The sequence below is a fragment of the Balaenoptera physalus genome, assembly GCF_965194825.1.
Source record: "Balaenoptera physalus genome assembly, chromosome: 3".
Taxonomy (NCBI): domain Eukaryota; kingdom Metazoa; phylum Chordata; class Mammalia; order Artiodactyla; family Balaenopteridae; genus Balaenoptera; species Balaenoptera physalus.
In genome coordinates, this window is record NC_138890.1 from 9,138,135 (window position 1) to 9,161,341 (window position 23,207).

At 55.2% G+C, this 23,207-nt stretch overlaps 1 protein-coding gene across 3 annotated transcripts; it reads right to left on the reverse strand.

The window, feature by feature from the left end:
* Window positions 1-979: 979 nt before the first annotated feature.
* Window positions 980-23,106, reverse strand: ZSWIM4 (zinc finger SWIM-type containing 4). 3 transcript variants are annotated; one of them, XM_082456687.1, is made up of 14 exons: window positions 19,851-23,106; window positions 17,610-17,811; window positions 15,865-16,221; window positions 14,252-14,331; window positions 13,946-14,096; window positions 12,921-13,088; window positions 11,888-12,250; window positions 10,433-10,570; window positions 9,816-10,070; window positions 9,053-9,188; window positions 6,649-6,803; window positions 5,023-5,186; window positions 3,444-3,525; window positions 980-3,030 (listed from the first exon to the last, which is right to left on the reverse strand). In XM_082456687.1, exons 1-14 carry the CDS (start codon window positions 20,001-20,003, stop codon window positions 2,171-2,173), a joined length of 3,264 nt encoding a protein of 1,087 aa, XP_082312813.1. In that variant the 5' UTR covers window positions 20,004-23,106; the 3' UTR covers window positions 980-2,170. The 3 variants fall into 3 exon arrangements, with proteins under 3 accessions (XP_082312813.1, XP_082312812.1, XP_082312814.1); XM_082456686.1 differs by having other exon boundaries at window positions 14,183-14,331; window positions 19,851-23,105; XM_082456688.1 differs by having other exon boundaries at window positions 14,183-14,331; window positions 15,865-16,145; window positions 19,851-19,990.
* Window positions 23,107-23,207: the final 101 nt, after the last annotated feature.

Sequence of the window (23,207 nt, forward strand, 5' to 3'; positions counted from 1 at the left end):
CCAACTGGTTCCCTCCAGCGCAGGGAGGAGCCAAGAACCAATCGCCAGGCCCAGCGCCACCGAAGGCCCGCCCACTGCTGCGCGCAGGCCCCCCGGCGCCCTCTAGCGGCCGGCTCCGCCCAGCCTCGCTCTGAGCCCCGCCCCTCCGGGAAGCCTCTGTCCTCGCCTGCCCCGGCCCTGACAGTGACCCAGACAGTCTGTCCCTCTGTCCGTCAGTCTCTAAAGACAGGAAGCCAGTAAAGGAAGGCAACCAAGGGCCTTCTTGCCGTCCACCAGATCCCTCACTCTATTTGGGGACTGGGAGCCTCATCCGCGGTGTAGGAGCCCAGACACGCTCCCCCATTGACCTCGCCCACCAAGGCCTAGTCTAAGCCGAGTTCCCACCTTTGGGGGGCGTGTCTTCCCCACCCAGCGGCACCCAGCACCTGACACGCACCACCGCCCGTGCTCAGAAACTTGCAATCAACTCCAACAGCTAGTGCTGGAACCAGGGCACCCCCTAGTGGCCATTCCCAGCCCTGCATGGGCCATGCAGCCCGGGATGAGCAATCAGTGGCCCTACCCCAGCAAGGTACTAAATCTAGCTCTGTCTCTTTCTAAAACTGAGTGCCCTTTCTTAAACTTTGGAGCCTCAGTTTTCTCCTCTGTAAAATAGGAATGCTAATCCTACCGACTCATAGGGCTGTTATGACAGGTGTTGTAACAGATGACAGGTGTAAAGCGCGGGTGTCAGCCCCCGGCTTGCTCATAGTGAGCTCTCTCTCCCTGTCTGCTATCATCCATATTGTTACCACTGGAGGAAACCAGCAGTGGCTCCCATTGCACCCCTCACTTGAAGCTGTACCCAGAGAAGAGGCTGGAGATTTTCTGTGGGGGGAGGCGGGGGAAAGGCGGCCCTGGCAGGGGGCCACAATGGGGCGGGGGGCGGAACACGCCTTAGTCTCAAAATAAAATTAAAAAGAACAAACTGTGTTCAACCTTTAAAAAAAAGGAAATACAATATATGGTTCAATAAATAGAAAAAAAGTTACAAAATGTGGTAATCTTTGTCCTTAATTACAAGAGGAGAAAAGATAGAGGAGGGTGATTGGGGGGTGGGACACTCTCCTTCTCCCTGGGTCAAGGTAGGGGAAAGGGAGGCCAAAGAGAGACAGCAGCTGGGACTTGGGGATGCAAATAGAAAGACAGGCTAGATGGAGAGAAATATGGGAAGGGGGAGTAAGATGAAGGGCAGAGCAGGGTGGCAGAGGATCAGCGGGAGACAGAGAGACAGAGAGACAGACAGAGGGCCAAAAAATGCTAAGATGTTGGCCTCTTTCCTTTCTAGATCGGGGGGAGGGGGGGGTCCTTGGCTTGCCTGCGCTTGTATCCCCCCCCTACACCAGGTTTGGAGGACAGTGTGAGCCTGGCTCGGTTCCTGAGTTGTATGTCCAGTGACTAGCAGGTAGGGGGAGGGACAGTAATGAGCCCCCAGCCCACCCTGGGACCCTGGCACCCAAGGGAATGGGAGTCCTGGCGGGATGGGTGGTGAGGTATGTGGCCGAGGCCTGAAGCCTCTTCAAATCCTTCAGTGGGGGTGAGCCATTGGTCCCAGCTGGGCAGCCTGTAGGGGGCGCAGGCCTGCGGGTGGGACCCCTGAGGCAGTGAGGGGAGGGTACAAAAGTTTAGATGCCCTAACACAAAACAAGCCCTCCGGGCACCCAGAGTTGGTTGCAGGGAGGGTCTGCTACATTGACTTTGAGAGCCAGTTTCTGGAAAGTCCTGCCTCCCAGCTCCTCCACCCCAGCCCAAGGCAGACCTGTGGGTTTGGGGAGGGAGAGCTTGCCTATTGCTTTTGGGGTGCTCAAGGTGGGGTCATACCAGCTGCACAAGCACACACCCCCTTCCAGGCCTCTGGGTGGTGGTATGGCTTCTGATCCTTGCGTCTTGCACACTCGCTAGGCACGCATGTGCCCTAGGCACGCATGTGGCAGGATGCGACCCCCTGCTTCCCACCTCCTTCTGGGCTTGGAGGGGATGGCAGGCAAGACCACCCAGCTCCAGCCGGGCTCCTTCCCTGACTTAATACTGAAATGCCACATAGGCCTCCAGTGTTGAGGCCCGTGATGGAGGGCGGGTGCCACAGAAGCGGGGGCGAAGGCGGATGTCCCCACCGCCTGCCTGCTGCCCCTCAGCCGAAACGCTCCCGCACCAGGAGCATGAGCTTCTTCTTGCCCTTGTAGGTCTGTTTGAGGTTCTCCAGGAACTGCGCGAACTGCAGGTGCCCATCGGGCGCCAGCAGGAAGGTCTCGCGGGCCTTGCCCAGGAACTCGATGAAGTCGCCGTAGTGCCGCGGGCTGATGTGCGTCAAGCGAGAGTGGCTGGTGGTGATGTAGGCGGCCACTGCCGCGTCCAGCAGCTGGCACAGCGGTGCCCGGTCGGCGCCCAGCGGCTTGGCAGCCCGGCGAGCCCCGAGGGGCCCCAGGCCGGGCGCTGAGAGGGTCCAGCGGCGCAGGATATCGGAGAGCATGGGGGCGCAGTGGATGCTGCGGATGATGAGGGGAACGATGGCAGAGAGCTCGTGCCGGCCCAGCGAGTGGCTGAGCGAGCAGGCCCAGAGCACGTCGTTGACGGCCGGGTGGCTGTCCTGGTTGAAGGCGATGCTGAGCTGCGCCAGGGCCAGCGTCGCCAGCTTGTAGGCCCGCAGCGGCAGGCCGCGGTGCTCCATGTAGCGGGCCACGGTGAAGAGGTGCGCGTGGCCCAGGCCTCCGGCTGCGGCATCCAGCACGATCTGGTAGGCCGCCTCGAAGGCCGCGTGGTTCTTCTCGCACAGGGTGAGGGCGGGCAGGGCGCAGTTCTGCGGGTCCTTCATGGCGCACTGCAAGGCCAGGGTGCGGGCGCAGGCCCAGAGCTCCTCCCGCCGGGGCGCGTCCAGCTGCAGCCGCAGCAGCGTGGCATGGGTGGTGCCCGTCACTGCCACGATGGTGGCTGCCTCCACCGGTGTGAATAAGGAGTACCAGTTTTGCATGATGTTCATCAGGGCTTGCAGGCCTGTGGGAGATGGCAGGGTGACACTGGTCAGGAATGGGACAGGGGTGTACCCTGTGTGCATGGGTTTACCCTGACCTACTATCCCCACCAGCCAAGGCTAAAGCTGCACCCCCTCTACCGCCACTCTTGGCTTGACAGAAACTTCACTTTACTTTTCCAAGGGAGGAGAGGGCAGCTGGGCTGGGTGGGATCTGGTGGGGTGGGGGGCTAAACATTGGAGGGACTGTCCCTTCTCCAAGCCACTTTAGCCTAGCCAGACTCCAGGTCTTTGTCCAGCTCGGTCCCCCCTCCCAACATTCCCTCCTGGCCTAGCCCTGAGCACAGGCTGGAGTTGGGGAAATGGCTCTGCTTCTCCCTCATGCCTGCCCAGTTCCACAGGGAGGTGGGTGGCGGGTCCCCTTGGGGACTCTCACCGACTTCCGTGGCACAGCTGACCAGCCAGCGCACCATCTCCCTCCGACGCCAGGTCATGGTGTTCAGGGTCATCCGCATCACCTGCAGCATGGGATGGGGAGGGGTAGAGAAGGGGGTCACCCAAACCAGGGCTGGCGTGTGGAAGGGGGGTGGGGGATCCTTAAGGGCCCCGGGAAACTTGGAAGTTAAGGGCTGAATCAATGAGCCATACAATCTGGGCAAGGGGCTTCACCTCTCTGGACCTCAGCTTCCCCATCTGTAAAATGGAGATAAAAATAGTATCCACCTCATCGAGTTGTGAGAATTAAGTGAAAGTATGTAGGTAAAGCTCTTTGCACGGTGCCTACTTCTTCGAAGTGCTCAGCTGATGCCAGCCATTACTGTTAGTGTTGGTGTTATTCTGAGGCCCCATGGATCCTACCTGGGACGACAAACCAACCTGCCCCTTCTCTCTGGAAAGTTCCATGCTTCCTGTCAGCAGATTTCCCCCTGCAGCCCCAAACAAAGCACCTGCCCTACAGGTCCCACCTTCTTCAGGTCCCACCCCCAATAAGCACCTTCCTTGCTGGCCTCTCTTCTGAGGCCCCATCCCCAGGTCCTGTCTGCAAGCTTCTAAATAGTGGGTCACCTGCCTAAAGCACCACCCTTATCTCAACTCCCACATATCCCCCACAATGGCTCCGCCCCCCTCAGGGGGTTGTTCAGAGGCCAATTCTGCCTCCCACCAGCCCTTTGCTGGCCAGTTCTACCTGGGAAGGTATCACCCGAATCTGTACTTTATTCTGTTATTTTACTTTGGCCACCGTCTGAGGCCCCGCCCCCATGAGCCCCATACCTGTCTATCCCCTCAGGCTGCAACCATGCCTCTGCCTTGCCCTTGCAGCACTGTCCCTCGTCCGGCCCCTGAGGATGGCCTGGACAGTCACCTGCAGGCCCCGCCTCCATGACTTTCAACCACAGGCCCCACCCTCCAGAGATGGATCTTCACTCACAGGACTGTTCCCAAGCCCCGCCCCTCAGCGGTGTGACCCCTCCTTCTAGGCTGCAGTCCCCTACAGGCCCTTTCCCCAAGAAAGCTCCTTGCAGGCAGGTTCTGCCCCCTCAGCTTCAGCTCCGCCCACCCGTGGTTCTTACGGCACACCAGCCCCAGGCCCCACTCCCAAGGCCAGCACCCTTAGGTTCTGCCCTCTCATGGCCAGTCCACTCACCTGCATGCTCCGTGACCCCCTTCCTTGTCCTCAGCCACACCCCCAGAAGTAGATTCTCACCTTCAGGCTCTGCTACTGAGTCACTCATTCATAGGCCCCACCCTCACTGGTGACTCCATTCCCTCACTCTCAGGACTCTTGCTCACCGACCCTGCTCCTCTGTAGACCTGCCCGAGAGGTGCCGCTCACATCCAGGCCCCGCCCCCGGAGGCGATGCTTACCCTCAGACCCCGCCCCCGGAGGCGATGCTTACCCTCAGACCCCGCCCCTAGAGGCAGACGTCACACTCAGGTCCCACCCCCAAGTGGCCCTCACCTGGCCGGCCCTCAGGCAGCAGCCCCCTGCCCCCATCCTCCCTGCGGCCAGTCACCTGCAGGCCAAGCTCCAGCGCAATGCCCAGCAGTGTGGTGTCCGGTGGTGCGCTGGCCGGCGTGGCAGTCTTGCAGGCGTCCTGCGCCAGCTTGAAGAGCAAGGCTGGAGAGTGGATGTTCTGCTGGATGGAGCCCAGTACTGCGTGCAGCCACTTGGGGTCTCCTGGGGTCGGGGGGAGGGACAGAGGATATTGTGGGCATACCCAGCACCAGCCCCTGCTGCTGCCTGACCTGCTCACACTGGTTCCTGTACACATGTGCAAATGTGTGAATGTGGACAGTCAGGGACCTGGCAATGGTTCTATGAAGACCTGGACCACTCTTGGCACTCCCCTTTTTCTCTCCTCTGCCCCCTCCTTTCCAGTGGGAGGAAGCCACCCAGGGACCCACGGGACCCCTAATTGTCAAGGGCACCGATTCTGGACCCAGATGCCTGGGTTCAAATCCCTGCCACTCACAAGCTGTGTGACCTTGAGCAAGTCGCTTCACCTCTCTGTGCCTTGGCTGCCCCATCTGTACAAAGGGTAATACTAATGCAATGGTATGTGTCTCACAGGGCTGCAGTGAGCCTATACTTGTAAAAGCCTTAACACGGCAAGAGTTACACAAATGTGAGCTTTTATTACTATTATTATCATTGGCCCAGATCCTACAATTCTGTTACTCTGCTCCAGCCACATCAGACTCCTCTCTGTTCCTCAAACATAACCAGGCACAGTCTAGCATCAGGGTCTTTGCACTGGCTGTTCCCTCTGCCTGGAATGCTCTTCCTAGATGCTATGGACTGAACTGTGTCCTCCCCAAAATTCATATATTGAAGCTCTAACCCTCCAGCGTGATAGTACCTTCGGGAGGTAATTTTGCTTAGATGAGGCCATGTGGCTAGGACCCCCCAGGATGGGATTAGTGTCCTTATAAGTAGAGCAGAAGACCAGAGCTCTCCCTTTCTCTGCCATGTGAGGACGCAGTGAGAAGGCAGCTGTCTGTAAGCCAGGAAGAGAGCCCTCACCAGGAACTGACCATGCTGGCACCCTGATCTTGAACTTCCAGTCTCTAGAACTGTGAGAAAATAAATTCCTGTTGTTTAAACTACCAAGTCTATGGTATTTTGTTACAGCAGCTGAGCTAAGACACCAGATACTGGCATGACTCCACCTTCACCTTCATGTCTTGGCTTAAGTGTCAACCTGCTTTATTCCCCTCCTTATCACTTATTACCTCTCACTGCGTAACTATCTTCTTTACCTTATTTATTGTCTGTCTGCCCTCACTAGAATTAACACTACAGAGCACAGGATTTGGGACAGTTTGGTTCGGTGCTGCAAGCTCAGCACCTGGGACAGTGCCTGGTACATATAGAAAGTGCTCAAGGAGGGACTTCCCTGGCAGTCCAGTGGTTAAGACTCCACGCTTCCACTGCAGAGGGTGCGGGTTTGATCCCTGGTTGGGGAACTAAGATCCCACATGTTGTGTGGGGTGGCCAAAAAAGAACGCGCTTAAGGAAAACTGTGGGTGGGATATGGTAAAAGGATAAAGGTAGGCAGGAAGGAATGAGGGAAAGGAGGGAGGGGAGTAAGGTAAAGGAGGACATGGGGACGGGGTTAGGGGGCAGCCGCTGTCCTCACCCTTGGCGGCGGTCAGCATGGCGGAGGCCAGTTCACACTGGCGGGTCTCCAGGTGGCCGAGGATGAACCAGCGGGGGAAGCGGTTGCTCACGATGGAATCCAGTGGGTTGCCGTGAGGTTCTCCAGCTGGAAACGCTGTCTCCAGTATGGGCAGCCTGGGGTGAGAAGAGAAGCAGCCCTGCCCTGAGACAAGGCTGGAGTCTCCATCCTCTCTAGGAGAGAAAGGCCTCCTGCCTCAGCCAGAGCCTACCCTCCTAGGCCAGCAAATCCCTGGGCATCCAAAAAGATGGAGGATGTATGTTCAAGATGTTCACTGCATATATAAAATAGATAAATAAGGACCTGCCATATAGCACAGGGAACTCTACTCAGTACTCTGTAATGACCTATATGGGAAAAGAATCAAAAAAAAGAGTGGATATATGTATTGATATATGTATAACTGATTCACTATGCTGTACAACTGAAACTAACACAACATTGTAAATCAACTATATTCCAATAAAAATTTAAAAAAAAAAAGATGTTCATTGCAGTGTTGTTTATACCCATCACTGTGGGGTCGATTAAATAAATGATGCTCTATTCACGCACCAAGGGCTGATAAAGAGGTAAGGGGATTATTTGTGTCCTGTTGTGGTCCCACCCCTTGCTCACTCTGCTCCAGTCACTGTTCCCCTTGACATCCCTCACATACCACCAGGCACAGCCCTACCTCAGGGCCTTTGCACGAACTGTTCCCTTTGCCTGGAACACTCTCCCCTAGACATTCTTGTGACTCCCCCTCACCTCTTTCAGGTCTTTGCTCAAATATTTTTCAATAAGCTCTTCCCTGACATGCCCAACACATGGGAGAGTGCAACTTCCTACTCCCAACTCCTTCCACCCCTTTCTTGCATGTCACTATCTGACATACAACATAGTTTACCTATAAATTTATTTACTGTCTCTCCCTAACTACAAGGGCAGCTCCATGAGGGCAGGAATTTTTGACTATTTGGTTCACCGACACTGCCTCTCCAGCACCAGGACAATGCCTGACACACAGCAGGTAAACAACAAATGTTTGTTGAATGACTCAATGTCCCCCCTAAGATATTTTGTTCAGCAGCTCACTGTTTACATGCATTCTGTGCTAAGAAAGTTTTTCTAAGCTGTTAAATGTAATCAATAGCATGGAATAGGAGTCAAGACTATCCTGGTTCCAAATATCTAAATGACATTGCTACATAATTCGGGACACACCTTAAGCCTGTTTATGTGTAAAATGGGGGTAAACATACTTATTTCACTATGTGAGTCACAGATTTAGATCAGGGGGGTCAGCACCTTTTTCTGCACAGGGCTGGACAGCCAATATTTTCAGCTTTGTGGGCCATTTGGTCTCTGTCACAATTGTCACTGTTGTGTAAAAGCAGCCACAGACAATAAGGAAATGAGTGAATGGTGCTCTGTGCCGATAAAACTTTATTTCTGGACGCTGAAATTTGAGTTTCACATACGTTTCATGTGTCACAGAATATTGTTTTGATTTTTTTCCAAACATCTAAAAATACAAAAACCATTCTTATCTCATGGGCTGTACAAAAACAAGGCAGCGGGCCAAATTTGGCCCGTGGGCTGTAATTTGCTGGCACTGGCTTAGAAAAAAGTCTAGCACATGAAAGAGTGTTCTCTAAATCATGGCTCTTAACAGATTATTCTTTCCAAATATTCTGGAAAAATGCACTCCAAATTGTTAATAGGTGCCTCTGAAGAAAAGGATCAGAGGATGGGGGACAGATTTCAATTTATCTGCTGGACATGGTTCACTATAGACGGGGCCTTTTAAAATTCTGCTTCTATGATTTGCTGTTGCACATGGGAAATAACCCGGTTATTCATTGCAACATCTTTTTGGAAACAGTGTAAATGTCTATCAGCTCCAGATTGGTTTTTTCCTGGTGTATCCCTGCAGTGGTTCACACGCTATGTGACAGGATATAGCTTTTAAGATGCAAATGTTCAGTGAAAACAAGGTGCAAAGAATACGTGCAGGATGTGTCATGGCGTAAAGGAGAGCCAACTTTTAATTTTCAGATTATGGGTTTGCAGAAATATGGACTCTTGCAGTATAGATAAGAAAGTGGTAACACTGCTTGCCTCCAGAGAGCTTTGGGTAAGTTGGGACAAACCTGCCTAGAAAAGGACTCTGAATTCTGTGTCATGTGGATATTTCTCAAATCCAAAATAATATGACACATTTCTAATGTGTAATCAAGAGCACAGGGCAGTCTGGAATGCCCGGATGAGGGAGGCTGAATGAACCAAGCTGTGAGTTCAGGCAGAAGGATGGGGCTCCCAGTAGCCTCCCATCCCCCAATCCAGTCCGGCCCAGTGGGAGTTCCCAGCTGCCTCTCCTCACCTCATGGCTCGCAGCGCGAGGCGGTAGGCCAGGTCGGGGTCGTGGGGCAGCAGTGCAGTAAACAGGTAGCGGGCACAGGCGTGCATGGGCACGCTCTCCCGGAACAGCACTTCTCCAAAGCCACTGAAAGGACCCCCTGCAGGGGCAGCCTGAGATCAGCCTCCGGGTGTGGGCTTGCATGGCCCCTCCCCAGGTCTCCCCACACCCCAGGCTCTGAGCGTGGGATGGGCAGACCCAGGATAGAGTGACTGGGGCTAGACAGGTCCCGGGGGAGGGAGCACAGGGCTAAGACTGAGACAAGCACTGGAAAATCCACAGAAAAGAGACCCTGGGCACCCCTGGATAGGGGGCAGGACTCAGATGCAGGGTGGGGCCAGAGGGTGGAGGTGGGGCTGCACCTGCTCCAGGGGTGTGGCCAAGCCAGCTTCCCTTTGTAGTAGGGGAGGGGCCTCACGAGGCAGGACCGTGGGCAGAGCCAATCAAAGTCTAGCTGGGCATCAGTGACTAGGCTCATTGGCTCCAAAGTGGGCAGGGGGTGGGGGGGGCCTCATCACTCGAAGCCGTTATTGGCTGCCAGCACTGCTGGGGGCGGGGCCAAGGTCTGGCGCTCACCTTTTAGGAACTGCCAGGGTATGGAAAGACAGTAAGGACAAGGAGGTGGAGCTAGGGGCGGGGTCTCCCGATCCAGCAACAACCAGGCCACTACAGTACAGAGGCGGGACCCTATCTTTAAGGAACGGCCAGGCTAGCAGTGGGGCCTCACCTTCCAGCAGCTGTCCCGCCTGCTTGCGCAGCACCTGCACCAGCCGCTCGTCCAGCTCCACCTCCTCCAGCAGGGCCAGCAGCTGCTCCTCGTTGCGTACCACCTTGTCCTGGGCATACAGCCCCTCGGGCAGGGCCCGCTGCTGTCCCAGGCCCAGCAGTGCCACCTCTAGTGCCATTGCCAAGTAGGACTCCCCAGGGCTCCCGGGCACCGGGACGTGCTGGTAGGCCACCTTCCGCTTCTCAGGGCCTGAGTCTGTGGGAGAAGGACACCAGGGCGGCTAGAGGGGAACCCCTTTTCCTGGGACTCCGGTGGTCCTTGACCTTAAACATGGACACTGTGTGTGGGGTGGGGGGGAGGTTTAGGGAGAGCCCAGCTGCTTCCGCACACACCGGGGGGTGGGGCCCACCTTCCAACAGCAGATAGGCCTATGGTGGCCTCACCTTCAGGAGAAGCTAAGCCTCTTGGCACCTGGCACTGGCCGAAGGGTGTGGCCAAGTGTAGGGGCATGGCCAAGTGTAAGGGCGTGGCCTCACTTTCTAGGGGTACTGGGCAAGGGGGCATGGCCAAGAGGTGGTGATTTTCCCACCTCCTCAAGGGGTCCCCAGTGTGGGTACCTGGGTAAATGGCAAGGGTCTCCTCCTCTAGGTGACAGGCCTCCAAGAGTGCCCTGCAGAGGCAGCCAATGGGGTCCAGGGGGTGGCCCACCCATCCTTCCATGTTGGTGATGCAGGTGGAGCCTTTCTGCAGTAGCTCTGCAGGTAGGAAGAGAGAGCTCAATGCCCAGCCCCCCTCCACCAAGCCCCCAGGGGGGGCTTCCTCTCCCTGAACCCCAAGCCCAACCTCCCAGTGCCCACTCACCATCTACCCACCCAGCACCCTTTTCTCTGCCCCTTGAGCTCTGCAGCAGCTCTCACCTCCACGGCCCTGGCCTCCTGTCCCACACCCAGACCCAGGCCTGGCTAAACTGGGTGCTTTCTAAAACATCCAACCAGTGTCATTCCCCTCCTTATAACCCTTGATCCTTCCCACCTCTCAGGCCCAGCCAGCTTTCAGGGCTCCCAAGGACTGATATGAAAGTTTCCCTGAGGTGGTCACCCACCCCACCTGGAAGCCCATCCTCCAATCTCCTCCCACAAGCCGTGCTCTCCCTTGCCTCTGGGCTCCTGCCCATGCTGTTCCTTCTAACTGGAACATTGTTGCTCCCTCCCCTTCTCCTGGGAAACTCCTAAACATCCTTAAGATCTCAGCTTAGCTCTCGCCTCCTCTGGGGGGCTAACCCTATGCCTCGAGGCTAGGTCAGGGGTCTGCTCAGATCCCAATGCCCCCATTTCTCCCCCATTACACCCTGTGTTCAATTTTCTGGTAACTGACCCATCAGTTCAACTCCATCACCCAGAGAACACAACTGGTAGCCTCTCTCCTGTCCCCCCATATCTAGTCCACAAACGTGTCCTTTTTTGGGCCAATACAGTGTGAGTTTTTGTTTTTCCTAATACAATTTTCAAATTGTTGCCCATATTGAAAAAAATCAGTAAATTCCACATTAGATAATCTGGATTTCTTGCTTCTCTTGAAAAATCAGAAGATCTGGCCACACTGGGTCCATGTTCCTGAAAGGCACATGGCTAGATCTATAGAAACTACATTTCCTAGACTTCTTTGTGTGAGGTGTGGAAGGTGGGAGAGAATGAGGCTATTACTCTCCTGCAGTAGCTGTGAGCAGGTGTGTGGCTGTCTGCAGGGCACAGACATGAGGTTTGCCAGCAGGTTCTGGGTTGTCCTCTTGGGAACTGCCCTGCCGCCCTGTGAGGGCTACAGCCTGCTGAACTTCCTGTGCTTCTGAAGTCCAAGTGTGTGAAGCCAAGCAGGGGCTTCCCTGACCTTCAGTCCTGCAGCCCTTTCGGTGGTTTTGTGAGCCCTCAATCCCTGCATTAAATTCCTTTCTGCTCAAGACACCTAGAGTGGTCTGTTTTCCTGTTGTACCCACAGACTCTCCAGGTTGCCACAGCCCCCAGCTGTTGGCATTTGTGTCTGCAGCGCCAGGACATGATGATAATATTGGTGCCCACCTTTTTTCTGCTGCTTGTAGGTCTCAAGCTGATGTCGCCGCTGCAGCCGGAGTGTGTTGACTATGGCGCCTGCCAGTCGCAGGGCCTGGCGGGGGTATCCGTGGGCCCTCAGGGTGTCCACACGGGCACAGGCAGTGGGGAAGGGCTCGCCCAGCCACAGTGGGCGGCCCTGGGGGTCAAAGGTTGGCTTGTCACCACCCCCGTTGCTTGTGAGGCTGGGGCCGTAGGAGTCGCTGGCCAGGATCCTCTGCAGGTGGGCGTCACTCCAGTGCAGCGACCCAGCCTGCAGGGCGCGGCCAAACACGGTGTGGCGGGAACCTGCAGCCTCCACCTCCTCCTCCTCCTCCTCCTCCTCCTCTGGGCCTGTGGGAGAGGCGCCCAAATGCAGCCCCATGAGGGGGGCCCTAGCAGTCAGGCGCTGGTCAGCTCTGCCCCACTGAGTGCCAGCTTGGTGCTAGGCTCCGGGTGAAGCGATGAGTGTGTGTTATCTCCCCAAATCCTTCCAGCAGCCTTTTAAAGGTGTGTGTGTGTGTGTGTGTGTGTGTGTGTGTGTGTGTGTGTGTGTGTCAGTGGAGATATTCCTTCATATGAATGGACAACTGATCTTGAACAACTGTGAATGTCTGTCCATCTTTCTCCCTCCACACTCCATTTTTTTCTCTCCTTCTCTATCTCTTTCCCTCTCCCTCTCTCCCTCCATCTCTGCCTCTCTTTACTTGTCTCTCTCTTCTCAATACCTGTTTCCTTTTCTATCTGTTTCCCCTACCCCCTGCCCGATTCCTGCCTCCATGGCCAGAAGGAGACTGAGTCAGGAGACCAGCCCAGAACTATAGGCATCTTAAGTATTTCACATCGCTATCCCTCGGGCTGCCTGCTGCCCCTGCCCTGGGTATTCCCTCCTGGCTGGGAGGCAGGCAAGGGCTGGTCCCCCTTGCCCTGCCTCCATTTCCCCCCAGAGCGCCATGATGGGGTGGCTGGGCCACAGGCAGTAGTGATGGTTTGTTGGGGGGAGTGGCGGGGTCCCCTCTCCTACCTGGGCTGAGGGCTACGGTGGGCTGCAGGCTGGGCCCATCAAAAGAGTAGTTGCCTTCTTCCAGCGGGCACACGTCCAGCTTGTCCCACTTGCTAAGCAGCTGGAGCCAGCTTGTCCGCTCCTCTGGTTTGCAGTGGGGGCTCAGGACGATGCACACCCACAGGGCCCCTGGGGAGAGAGGGCAGCAAATGTGGGCACGGGGGAGGCTCAACATTCACGCAACAGGAGCAGCACGTGCTTATGGAGTGCCCGCTGTGTGCTGGGCACTGGTCTCTGCTCAGCCCTCACCTCCGGCCTGAGGGTGCAATTCATCATCTCTTCACTTTACGGTCCAGAGAGGTAAAATCACTTGCTCAAAGTCTGGCTTCTGGGAAGCCAGAAGTTAGGACTCAAACCCAGGCTACTAGACTCCTTTTGCAAAAAAATTTTTTTTTCTATAGCACTTATCACCATTTATCACAGGGGTCAGCAAACTACCACCCGTGGAGAAAATCGAACCCGCCACATGTTTTTGAATGGCCCGTAAGCTAAGATTTATTTTTACATTTTTAAATGGTGGAGGGGGTGGGGAATAAATAAAAAGAATATTTTGTGACTTGTGAAAATGATATGAAATTCAAATAAATAAATAGTGTCTGTAAATACAGTTTTATTGGAATGCTACCACACCCACTTAGTTACGTGTGTCTGTGGCTGCTTTTCTGCTACAACAGATAAAATCGAGTAACAGCGACAAAAACCAAATGGCCTGAAAAGCCAAAACTATTAACTGTCTGGCCCTATGGAAAAGGTGTTGACCCCTGGTCTAATGGGCTTGTGGGATTTTCTTGTCCGTCTGCCCTACTAGGTGTCAGCTCTCTGAGGACAGGTATCTAATCTCTCTGATTTCTTGCTGTAGTGCCAGCGCTCAGTACAGTGCCTCGTACATTGGCGGTGCTAATGAATGAGGAAGGATTCACGGGCCAGACCCTAATCTCAGGTGGGCAAGCCTGGGTGCCTGCCGCACTCCGGGGTCTGGGACTTACCCAGCTCATCCCACAGCTGGCGGCACTTGTCCGTCATGCCGGCGCCCTGTTGCCGCCACAGGGCCAGGCGCGGATCCTGCAGGAATTGCTCGGTCATGAGGATCAGCATACGCGCGCCATTGGAGTCCTGCATTCGCAGCATCTCCCGCACCTGCGCCGGACCACACGGTGAGGAGGGAAGGGGGCTCCAGCACCTGGCAGTCTAGTCCCGCCCCGCTGTCCCCGCCCAGCCAGCACCTTGCAGAACATGGAGCGCAGCTGCTGGCTGGCGCCATAATAGCCGCCGTTGGAAAGCAGCTGCTTCACCTGCTCCTGGATCTGCTCCTCGTCTAGGTGCCAGCAGTTGGCGTCCTCGATGCCCGCGCCCGCCGTGGGGTCTGGGGCACCTGTGGGGAGGGAGGGAAAGCTGAGGCTGGGGCTGGGGGGAGGGGGTGTCTGTCATCCAGTCCTTCAAATCACCCAACCCATCCCAGAATCCCATCCATCCCACCTGAAAACCCACCCATCCATCCACCCATCCACCCATCATCTTACCCCAACCATCACCTACCCATCCAGTTAAACCACTCAACCATCTATCCACACCCCCATGCCATGCCATGCATCCTTCCATCCACACATCGTAACCCTTAGCACACCTACCCACCCCGTTAGTCCATCATCCACCCCGCCCGTAACTCCCACCTACTCACATCTATATACCCATCCCACCAGGCCATCCATCCACCTACCCACCCCTATTTGTCTTTCCAACTCATCTGTACTAACCACTCAAAATACCCACTGACCTATTCATCCACTGACCTACACAACTGTTCTATCCATCCATCCAATTAACCCAAACTTTCCATCTATTCTTTCCCCACCAACCACCCTTCATAGGTATCTCCCCAAACACCCACCAGCCCATTGGTCCATCCATACATCCTACACAAAACACCCACCTACTCGATCCATCCACCATGTTAGTCCTCACATAAGAACATTCATGCACGCATCAACTCACCCTCAATCCATGCACCCCTTGGCCCTTCCAGTCTTCCACCAACCCCATCTGTCCACTACCTCAAACTCCCCAATCAAAGCCCATCCCATCTAACCCTACCACCAATTACCACCAACTCCCTATTCACCTACCATCCTAGTAAATCACCCATCCACTCACTCCATCCATTTTTCCACACCAACAGTTCACCACAACACCCCATCATGAACACCTTCTATATCCACCCATCGCCACCCTCAAATATCCATTCATGCCTCCACCCACTATGCATCCGTCTACTCACCCACCATCCTACTCCATCCTCCCATCATTATAGTTAAGCAACACCTGTAGCTCCAAACCACCCCAGAACGCATAACACCTGGTCTATCTCCTACCCTATCCCACCTCTGACACCCACTAATGTCCACACATACTCCTTATGACCTCCACACGCCCATACTCAGGCCTGCTCCTGTGATCTTGAGACACCCCCACCCTGGGGCTGGATCTTCCCACTGGCTGATTTCTTGACCATTCATCTGCCCAGGGCCAGATCAAATCCAGGATCTGCCGCTTACTGAGGTGTGTGATCCTTTTTTTTTTTTTTTATAACATCTTTATTGGAGTATAATTGCTGAGGTGTGTGATCTTGACCTCAGGCAGTGGTGCTCCCCCACCCCTGCTCATGGATCAAGGGTACCTTTGGGGTTTTTTTGCCTGCACCACGTGGCTTAGGGGATCTTAGTTCCCCAACCAGGGATTGAACCTGGGCCGCAGCAGTGAAAACACCGAGTGCTAACCACTGGACCACAAGGGAATTCCTTGGTCAGGGGTACCTTTGGATGCTGTGATAAATGCCTGTGGCACAGCAAGTGAGATGGCTGTGAGCTGGGGCCTCGCTGCCCCCCATCAGACCTTGGTGCGCCCTTACCATGCACCAGATTGATCTCGGAGCCCAGGAGGAGGATCTCGTCCGCCAAGCGCTGAGCAGTGGGCAGCACCTCGGTGTGGTGGGCACTGATGAGGTACTGCACGAACTTCTGCAGCTGATCCCGGTTCATCTGGGAGAGTGTCTCGGAGATGGGTAGCCGCAGCTCCACCTGGCGGGCATGCCGAATGCGATACAGCGACAGGGCCACCACATGAGCACAGTAGAAGAGGTCTCGGTTGTCGCAGCCGCAGCTCACGGATGTGATCTTGCAGCGGTCAAAGCTGATGGAGACATGGTAAAGGCGCTCGGGCTCTCCAGGGCCCCCTGGCTCCCGGATATTTCCGCTCAGGTGGAACCCTAAGACCAAAACCAAATTGTCACTGCTGTGTCACCCCAAAGATGGGTAGTCTTTTCCATGGTGCACAGCAAGACCAGGTGCAAATCCCAGCTGAGTAACCTAGCACAAGTCACTTAACCTTGCTGTGCCTCAGTGTCCACATCTGTGAAATGGGAACAAACAGTAACATCCTCGTCATGCGTTTGTAATGAGGATGAAATGGGTTAATATTGGCAAGTGCTTAGAACACTGCTGGCAGATAGTAAGTGCTAAATAAATGTTTGTTCGTCTTCTAATTCTGAATAATATTATTACAGCGATGTTGTTGAAGATGATTTTCTTAGCCCTTGGGTAATCGTGGGTACAGCCCAGGCTCCAGGCGCCCTGTCACTTCCTGGGAAGATACCAAAGATACTTGGGGGGCGAGGGATTGATGTGGCCGTCCAGGGGCCAGGTCACCCCATCACCCCCCACCCCTCCCTGGCCCCTGGGGAGCCCAGATGCCAGGCTCATCCGACTGGTTGGGCAGCTCAGGCCCCAGCTGGCCCTGGCTGCGTCATGCAGGGAGACGGCGGCTTCCTCATACCGGCTGGAGGTGGCCGAGCCTGTGGCCGGCTGGGTCATGTCCAGGCAAGGGGGCCCCCAGGCTGACAGGGTTCAGAGAGGGTCATCTTGGCTGAGCCCCTGCCTCCAGCTGGGAGACATGACCTGCCCCCATGGGAGGTATGGCATTCCAGGGCTTACCTGCCTTCTGGCTCAACCTCTACTGGTTCCCTTCTGAGCCCTGCTGCCTGAGGTCTAGAATCATCTTTCATCGCTAGCTCTAAACCTCCATCCCTTCCCCTCACCTGGACCCTGCTGCCTGGGGTTTCAGACCACTCCTCACAGATGATCCCCAGCTTCCACCCTAGACCCCACGGAAGCCTCGTTGCCTTAGGTCTGAGACCGTTCCTAAACCTCTGAACCCAACCTCCACCTGAGTCTCTCTGCCTGACGTCCAAAACTGTCTCTCATCACTGGCTCTAAAACTTTGCCACTCTCACCGAGGACGCTGCAGCCTGAGGTCTAGGATCATTCTTACCTCTGGCTCTAAACCTTGGACCCAGAGCATCCCTGGGCCCCTCTGTCTGAGGTCTGGAACCTCCTCTCACTTCTGGTTTACAATCACTCCTCAAAACCACTGCCTCGGCCCTGCCTTCTTCCCTGCTCTCCTCCCTATCCTACCACCTCTACTCCTATGCCCCAACTAAGCTGACTGAGGTCGAGGCAGATCCCTGATCTTGAGCTCATAATATCTTGTACAACCCTCCCTGGGCATCAAAGCCTGACATTTGGAACCTCCCCCAGCCCTCCACGCCTGCTTTGGACCCCCTGGCCTCCCTGGCAGGGGTATGGGGCAGGCACTCACCCACTTGCAGCACACGATCTACGGCCCCGCTCTGTAGCAGGTGCAGTCCACGGGTGAAGGGCACCCGGGCATCGTGCTCGCCCTCCGGGGGCTGGTAGCCCAGTGATGAGTACATGCATATCTCCCGCTCGCTGCGTGGAAACGACCAGAACACGATGCGCTTCTGGACCGGCTCTGGCACCCGGGAGAACCGCTCCTCAACCTGTGGGAAGGCCCGGTGTGTTAGAAACCCTGGCGCTTGAATCCTGGCTTTTCGCCGCTTACAAGTAGTATGACCTTGGGCAAGTCACTTTGCCTCTCTGAGCTTTGGTTTTTCTCGAGTGTAAGAAGATGTTAAGAACACCTGCCTTCTGGGTGTCATGAGTATTACATATGCATTAATATATGTACAGTGCTTACAATAACACCTGGCCTATTGCTAGTGTTCTGGAACTTTCTGCTGCTTCCCTCAGGGATGTCAGTTCTCAGGGTCCTAATGTAAGGTAGTCTCACCTCTCAGGCTTTGAGGGGGGGACGAGGAAGGAAGACAAAAATGATAAGAAGACCAGTGATTAGGCCTACATGTTCTTAGCCTACATTGTGCTAAATGCTTTATGTGTGCGATTTCCCTTTATTCTCATAGCAACAATCCAATATTTTTGCAGCCTGGGGAATCTGAGGTTCAGAGGCAGAGTGAATTCACTTGTTCAGGGTCCCACAGCTGGTGAGCTCCAGCTCCCAAGACAGGCTCTCTGTTCCAGCTTCTAAGGGTTCCCAGGAAGGGAGGGGTGTCCTGCCCACCCCTGGGGGCTCTGGGCAATGAACTGATCTGGTTGAGCCTGCGTTCCAATCCAGGCTTGCTACTCACTGGCTGAGTGTCCTTGGGCAAGTTTCTCAACCTCTCTGTGCCCCAGTTTCCTCAAAGAAGGAGAACAACTCCCAAAAGGCTGCAGAGGATTCCATGAGTTTCTACGGGGCAAGAGCTTTCCTAGGGCCAGACCTGCCCAGGGCAGGTACATGGGAGCCCTGGAGAAGGTTTTAGGATTACTCTGGGGGTCTCACACACAATGAAGGGGCAGGGACCTTTCAGAGCTCCCAGTCCTAGGTTTGAAAGGGAAGTGGGAGGACCAGTGACTGGCTCAGGCCTCGGGGACAGTTGGCAGATGACTAAGGAGGGATTTTCCAGGCCATGAATCAGAGCCCGCCCCATCCACACTTGGCCCAGACCCATCAGTCGCAGCAGACTCACTAACTCTGGAGAGGCCAGGGAGCAAAGAAAGCCCCCCCAAGCCAGAGGACAGAGCCTGTGGGGGCTAAGGAAGGCTTGGTCAGGTCCTGGCCACAACGCCAGCTCCTTGGGGACCCACACTGAGGCTGGGAAAGGGGGCATCCTTTGCCCAGCCCTGGGGCATCCTGGCAGGGCCCCCCAGAAGTTATAGGGGCAGGATTCCAGGTGCACCTGTCCAGGTACCGAGACCCAGGCCCCACACCTGCTGCCAAACTCTGGAAGGACTGGGATGGCTGGGGGGCAAGGGGAGAGTGAGCATGGGGTAATGGGGAGGGGGGACTCTGACGATGGAGTAATTTCTGCAGCCAGCCAGGAGGGGCTGGGCAGCCCCAGGTGAGAGGTAGTCCCAGAATTACTGAGGGGTGTGTGAGTGTTAGTGCCTGAGGGCAGGATCTGCAGGAGAAGAAGGGGGTCCCCATGGGACAGGTGGGTTCTAGAGGCTGGAGGCAGGGATTGGAGACAGAATCCCTTGGGGCTGGGATCTATATAAGTGGGGGAGTCCTCTACTGGGGGTGTAGGACAGACATCTGGAGTCTCTAGGTGCTGAGATCTGCTCTGTTCCCAAGTGGGGGCGGGCTGTAGGAGTTGGAGAGAGGAGTGAGGATTGAATGGGGTGCCCTAATTGGGGGATGAGGATAAGGTGGGAAAAGAGAGGTACCCAGGGTTGTGAGAGGACCATGGGGCAGGAGGAGAAAAAGTGTCCCGAGTTGGGATCTGGGGCACTGAGGGAACCCCTGGGTCTTGTGGGCTGAAGGGCAGAGCTGCTGGGGAAGGGATGGGGGTGGGTCATAGGGTTTGAAGGAGTGAAATGGGAGGATGAGGGAATGTCTCGGGCAGAGTTAAGGATCTTGGAGGAGATCTCTGGGGGTGTCTCCGATGGAGGCAGGTCCGAAGGCTGGAATCTGGACAGGGGGAGAAGGTATGTCGGGGACGGGGCTGGGAGTGGGTCCCTCCCCACCGCACTCCTCGGTCACCTGCTCGAAGGCCCAGCTCTCGGCTACTCGCTTGGCGCTGAGGTCCAGCAGCGCTTCGGGTCGGCTCCGGCCGCGCACTGCCCCGGCCCCGGCGTCGCGCTCCTCCGGTCCCGCGGGGCAGTCCCGGCTCCGCTTGGCCGCGGGGGGGTCCATCCGGCCGGGCCGGGGCCGGGGCGGGGCCTGTGTGTAGGGGGGGGTCGGTCCGACGCCTACTCCGCCTCACCGGCTCCCGCGACCCCTGCCCGCCTTCCTGTCCTTCGTCCGCGCTCGGCCGCCCCGGGACTCGCGCCGCACCCACCCCCGGGCCGGCGGGGTGATGCGGCCCCTTTAAGACCCTTCACAACAATGAAGCTGCCTCGGCCTCCGCTTTATCCTCCGCCGTCGTCCCGCCCCCACAGCCCGTCTCCATTGGCCCCCCTTCGGCCTCCAAGGCCCTCCTCCGCCATTGGCTGCACCGCCAGATCCGTCTACAAGTCGCCGCTGTTCATTCGTTGTATGCACTGCCTGTCTTTTCGGGACTACTCAATCAGGGCGCTCAGCGAGCAGCGCTGTCAATCACGGGACGCCGGAAGCCAATCACAGTGGGAGGAGACCCCCCGGCGCCGGCCTTAAGCGGAGTTTCGGGGCGGGTCCTGGGTTCATTCACAACATTCCTCCCCCGCCCCACTAGGGCTGGACAGCGCTCCCCGGGCAGCTGGGGCTGCGCCCACACAAGGCTTTGTTTACTGAGGGTCGCTTCCGGGCGCCGCGAGGGGACAATCAACACGGCTCGGCCCGGGAGCGAGACAGAGCGGCGGGATCCCCGGGCAGCCCCTCAGCCCCTCCTCCCTCTGGGCTGTGTGACTGGAGAAATTCAGCCTCTTTGGGCGGCGGGTCAAGTTTTGATGCTTTGCGGGATGGAGGGATCACAGGTCCCTTGGTAGAGTTTATGGGGGCTGCGGACACCCTCGCTAGAAATAGAGCCCAATTCAAGCCCATCCTTGAGCCCCAAGCTAAGAATCTCCAATCCATTCTATGCCCTACATATTACGTTAAGTCCTATGAAATTACTGATTTTCATCAATTTTTGATACACTAAATGGCAATTTCATAAGGTTCAACGTAATAGCTGTCAGATCCGACCACCTCTGATTATTTTTTCTGATTCAGCTTCATCTCTTGATGTGACCTTGAAGCAGGCGGTGGTCCTCATCGCCGGTCCCCGGCGCCACCACCCCTGCCATCTCCATGTTGCTAGAGAACCCTGCATTTCCCCTTCGCCACACTTCTCTCCATTATCATTACGTTTCTTTATCTCTTTCAGCAGTTGTTTAATTTCTGTCTCTCCCCGCTCCATGGTGAGCTCCAAGGGGCAGTCTAATTGTCTTAACTGATGCACTTCTTTACCGCCAGCACCTGAACACCTCCGGACATACAACAGTCACTCAATCTATATAGCTCATGCTTTGCTCCCATTCCACTGAAATGATCTACAGAGCAGGAACACCCAAGCTGGCCCCTAAGTAGCCTGATTGCTGCTCCCTGCCTCTCCCCACACGGAAACTCTGCCTTGTTCCTTCCAGGAATTTCCAGTTTCACAGCTGCATTTTCTGGCCAGTCCCCAACCCACCCTTCAGTAAACTCCCTCCGACCTGCACTGTCTAGTACGGTCACCACTGGCCACAAGTGGCCTTTGAGTCCTTGAAATGGGACCAAGCTGAACTGGGCTGTGCTGTCAATGCAAAACACATTGGATTTTGGAGACTTAATAGAAAAAAAAAGAAGGCAAAATATGTCATTAAGAAATTTTTATATTGATTGCATGTTGAAATAATACTATTTTAGATGTTTGTGTTAAGTAAAATACATTATTAAAATTAATTCCACCTTGTGTATTTCATGATATTTGTCTTTCTCTGTCTGACTGACTTCGTATGATAATCTCTAGGTCCATCCATGTTGCTGCAAATCAAGCCCTACATTTTAGAGCGGGCACTTGTGGTTTTCCTGGCACTGGCCGTGACTGTGGCCGTGACTGTTTCATTGTTTATTTATTTTATTTTATTCTATGCGGTATCAGGGCGTTTAAAGTTACATATGCAATTTGCATTGTAATTTCTATGAAACAGCAGCGGTCTTGAGAAACCACAGCTGACCACAATGACAACAACAAAACAACAATAATAATAATGTACTGATTGCTTATGTGGTGCTCTAGCTGTTCAGACACATTATCAAATGCAAGCCTTCCAACAGCGCTGCAAAATGGGGATGTCATCTCCATTTCTCAGATGAGGAAACTGAGGCTTAGAGAGGTGGAGTTCTTGCCTGACTGGGAAGCCCTAGACTTATTAGAGCATGTCTTTCTTGCAAGGATTTGAGGCAAAGATAGACTTATGGGGAAGGAGAAATGGGTGGGGAGAAAAGCAGGGAGAACATCAGTGAAACAAGTCTTTCAGGTGCTCCCCTAGCAAACAGGACCCAGGGTCCAGCTTTTCCAAGCAGCCCCCTTCAGCATTTAGTATGTGGCTGGCCCTTGTCCCTGAGGATGCTTCCGTGGATGTCCTGAGATGCTGAATCAGAAAAGGCACTCCAGGCCAGTGGAACAGGATGTATAGGAGGAATAGAGAATGGGACATCACAGGGTGAGGATGTTTTATTTTATTCTCTCACAAGAGATACTAATATTTTCATCATCCCCATCTCACGGATGAGAAAACTGAGGCACAGAAAGGTCAGGTGACTTAACCTAGGTCCACAGCAGGAAAGGGTAGGGCCAGCATTCAGGCCCTGGTGGGTGGGCTGGTCTTGTCACATTGGCTGGGGGTCAAATGCACAGTTTGGGAAACACCTACATTCTATTCCGTTACTCTGATTTTACAGATGAGGGTAATGAGGCCCAGAGAGGGTCAGAAAGTTGCCCAAGGCCACACAGAAATCCCTGGAGAATGTGAGAAGTCAGAAAGGCCCTTGGGAAAATGGGGGATGCCTCCAGGATGAAGTCTCCAAGCCTGTTTCACGCCTACCCTCTTCGTAGCAACACTTTTAGGAAAGGCGACATTGCAAGGGGTGTTCTAGCTACCCGCAAGCCCTCCCTTCTCAGTGTAGCCAGCGAGTTTGGGCTTCAGGAAAATGGAACCACATTTATCCCGCCCACTGCTGTGAGCTCACTGTCTAGGCATCCACAGCTCCTGACCCCAAACCCACATGTGTACTGACATCAAGACCCATGAGAAACAGGGTGACTCTGAAGGCTCGGATGAGGGGGCCACGGCTCCCCCCACCCCCCAGCTCTGTGCCACCCCATCCTAACATTCTGAGGGTCCCTCCCTCTGCCAACCCCCCTGCAGCACCCCAATGCCCCTGTTGACTCAGGCA

Coding starts and splice junctions, on each gene's coding strand:
- ZSWIM4 (XM_082456686.1), bottom strand. CDS start 20,003: ATGGACCCCCCCGCGGCCAAGCGGAGCCGGGACTGCCCCGCGGGACCG. Junction 17,812..19,850: donor AGAGCTGGGCCTTCGAGCAG/GTGACCGAGGAG, acceptor GCCTTCCCACAG/GTTGAGGAGCGGTTCTCCCG. Junction 10,571..11,887: donor CTACAAGCAGCAGAAAAAAG/GTGGGCACCAAT, acceptor TCCTACCTGCAG/AGCTACTGCAGAAAGGCTCC.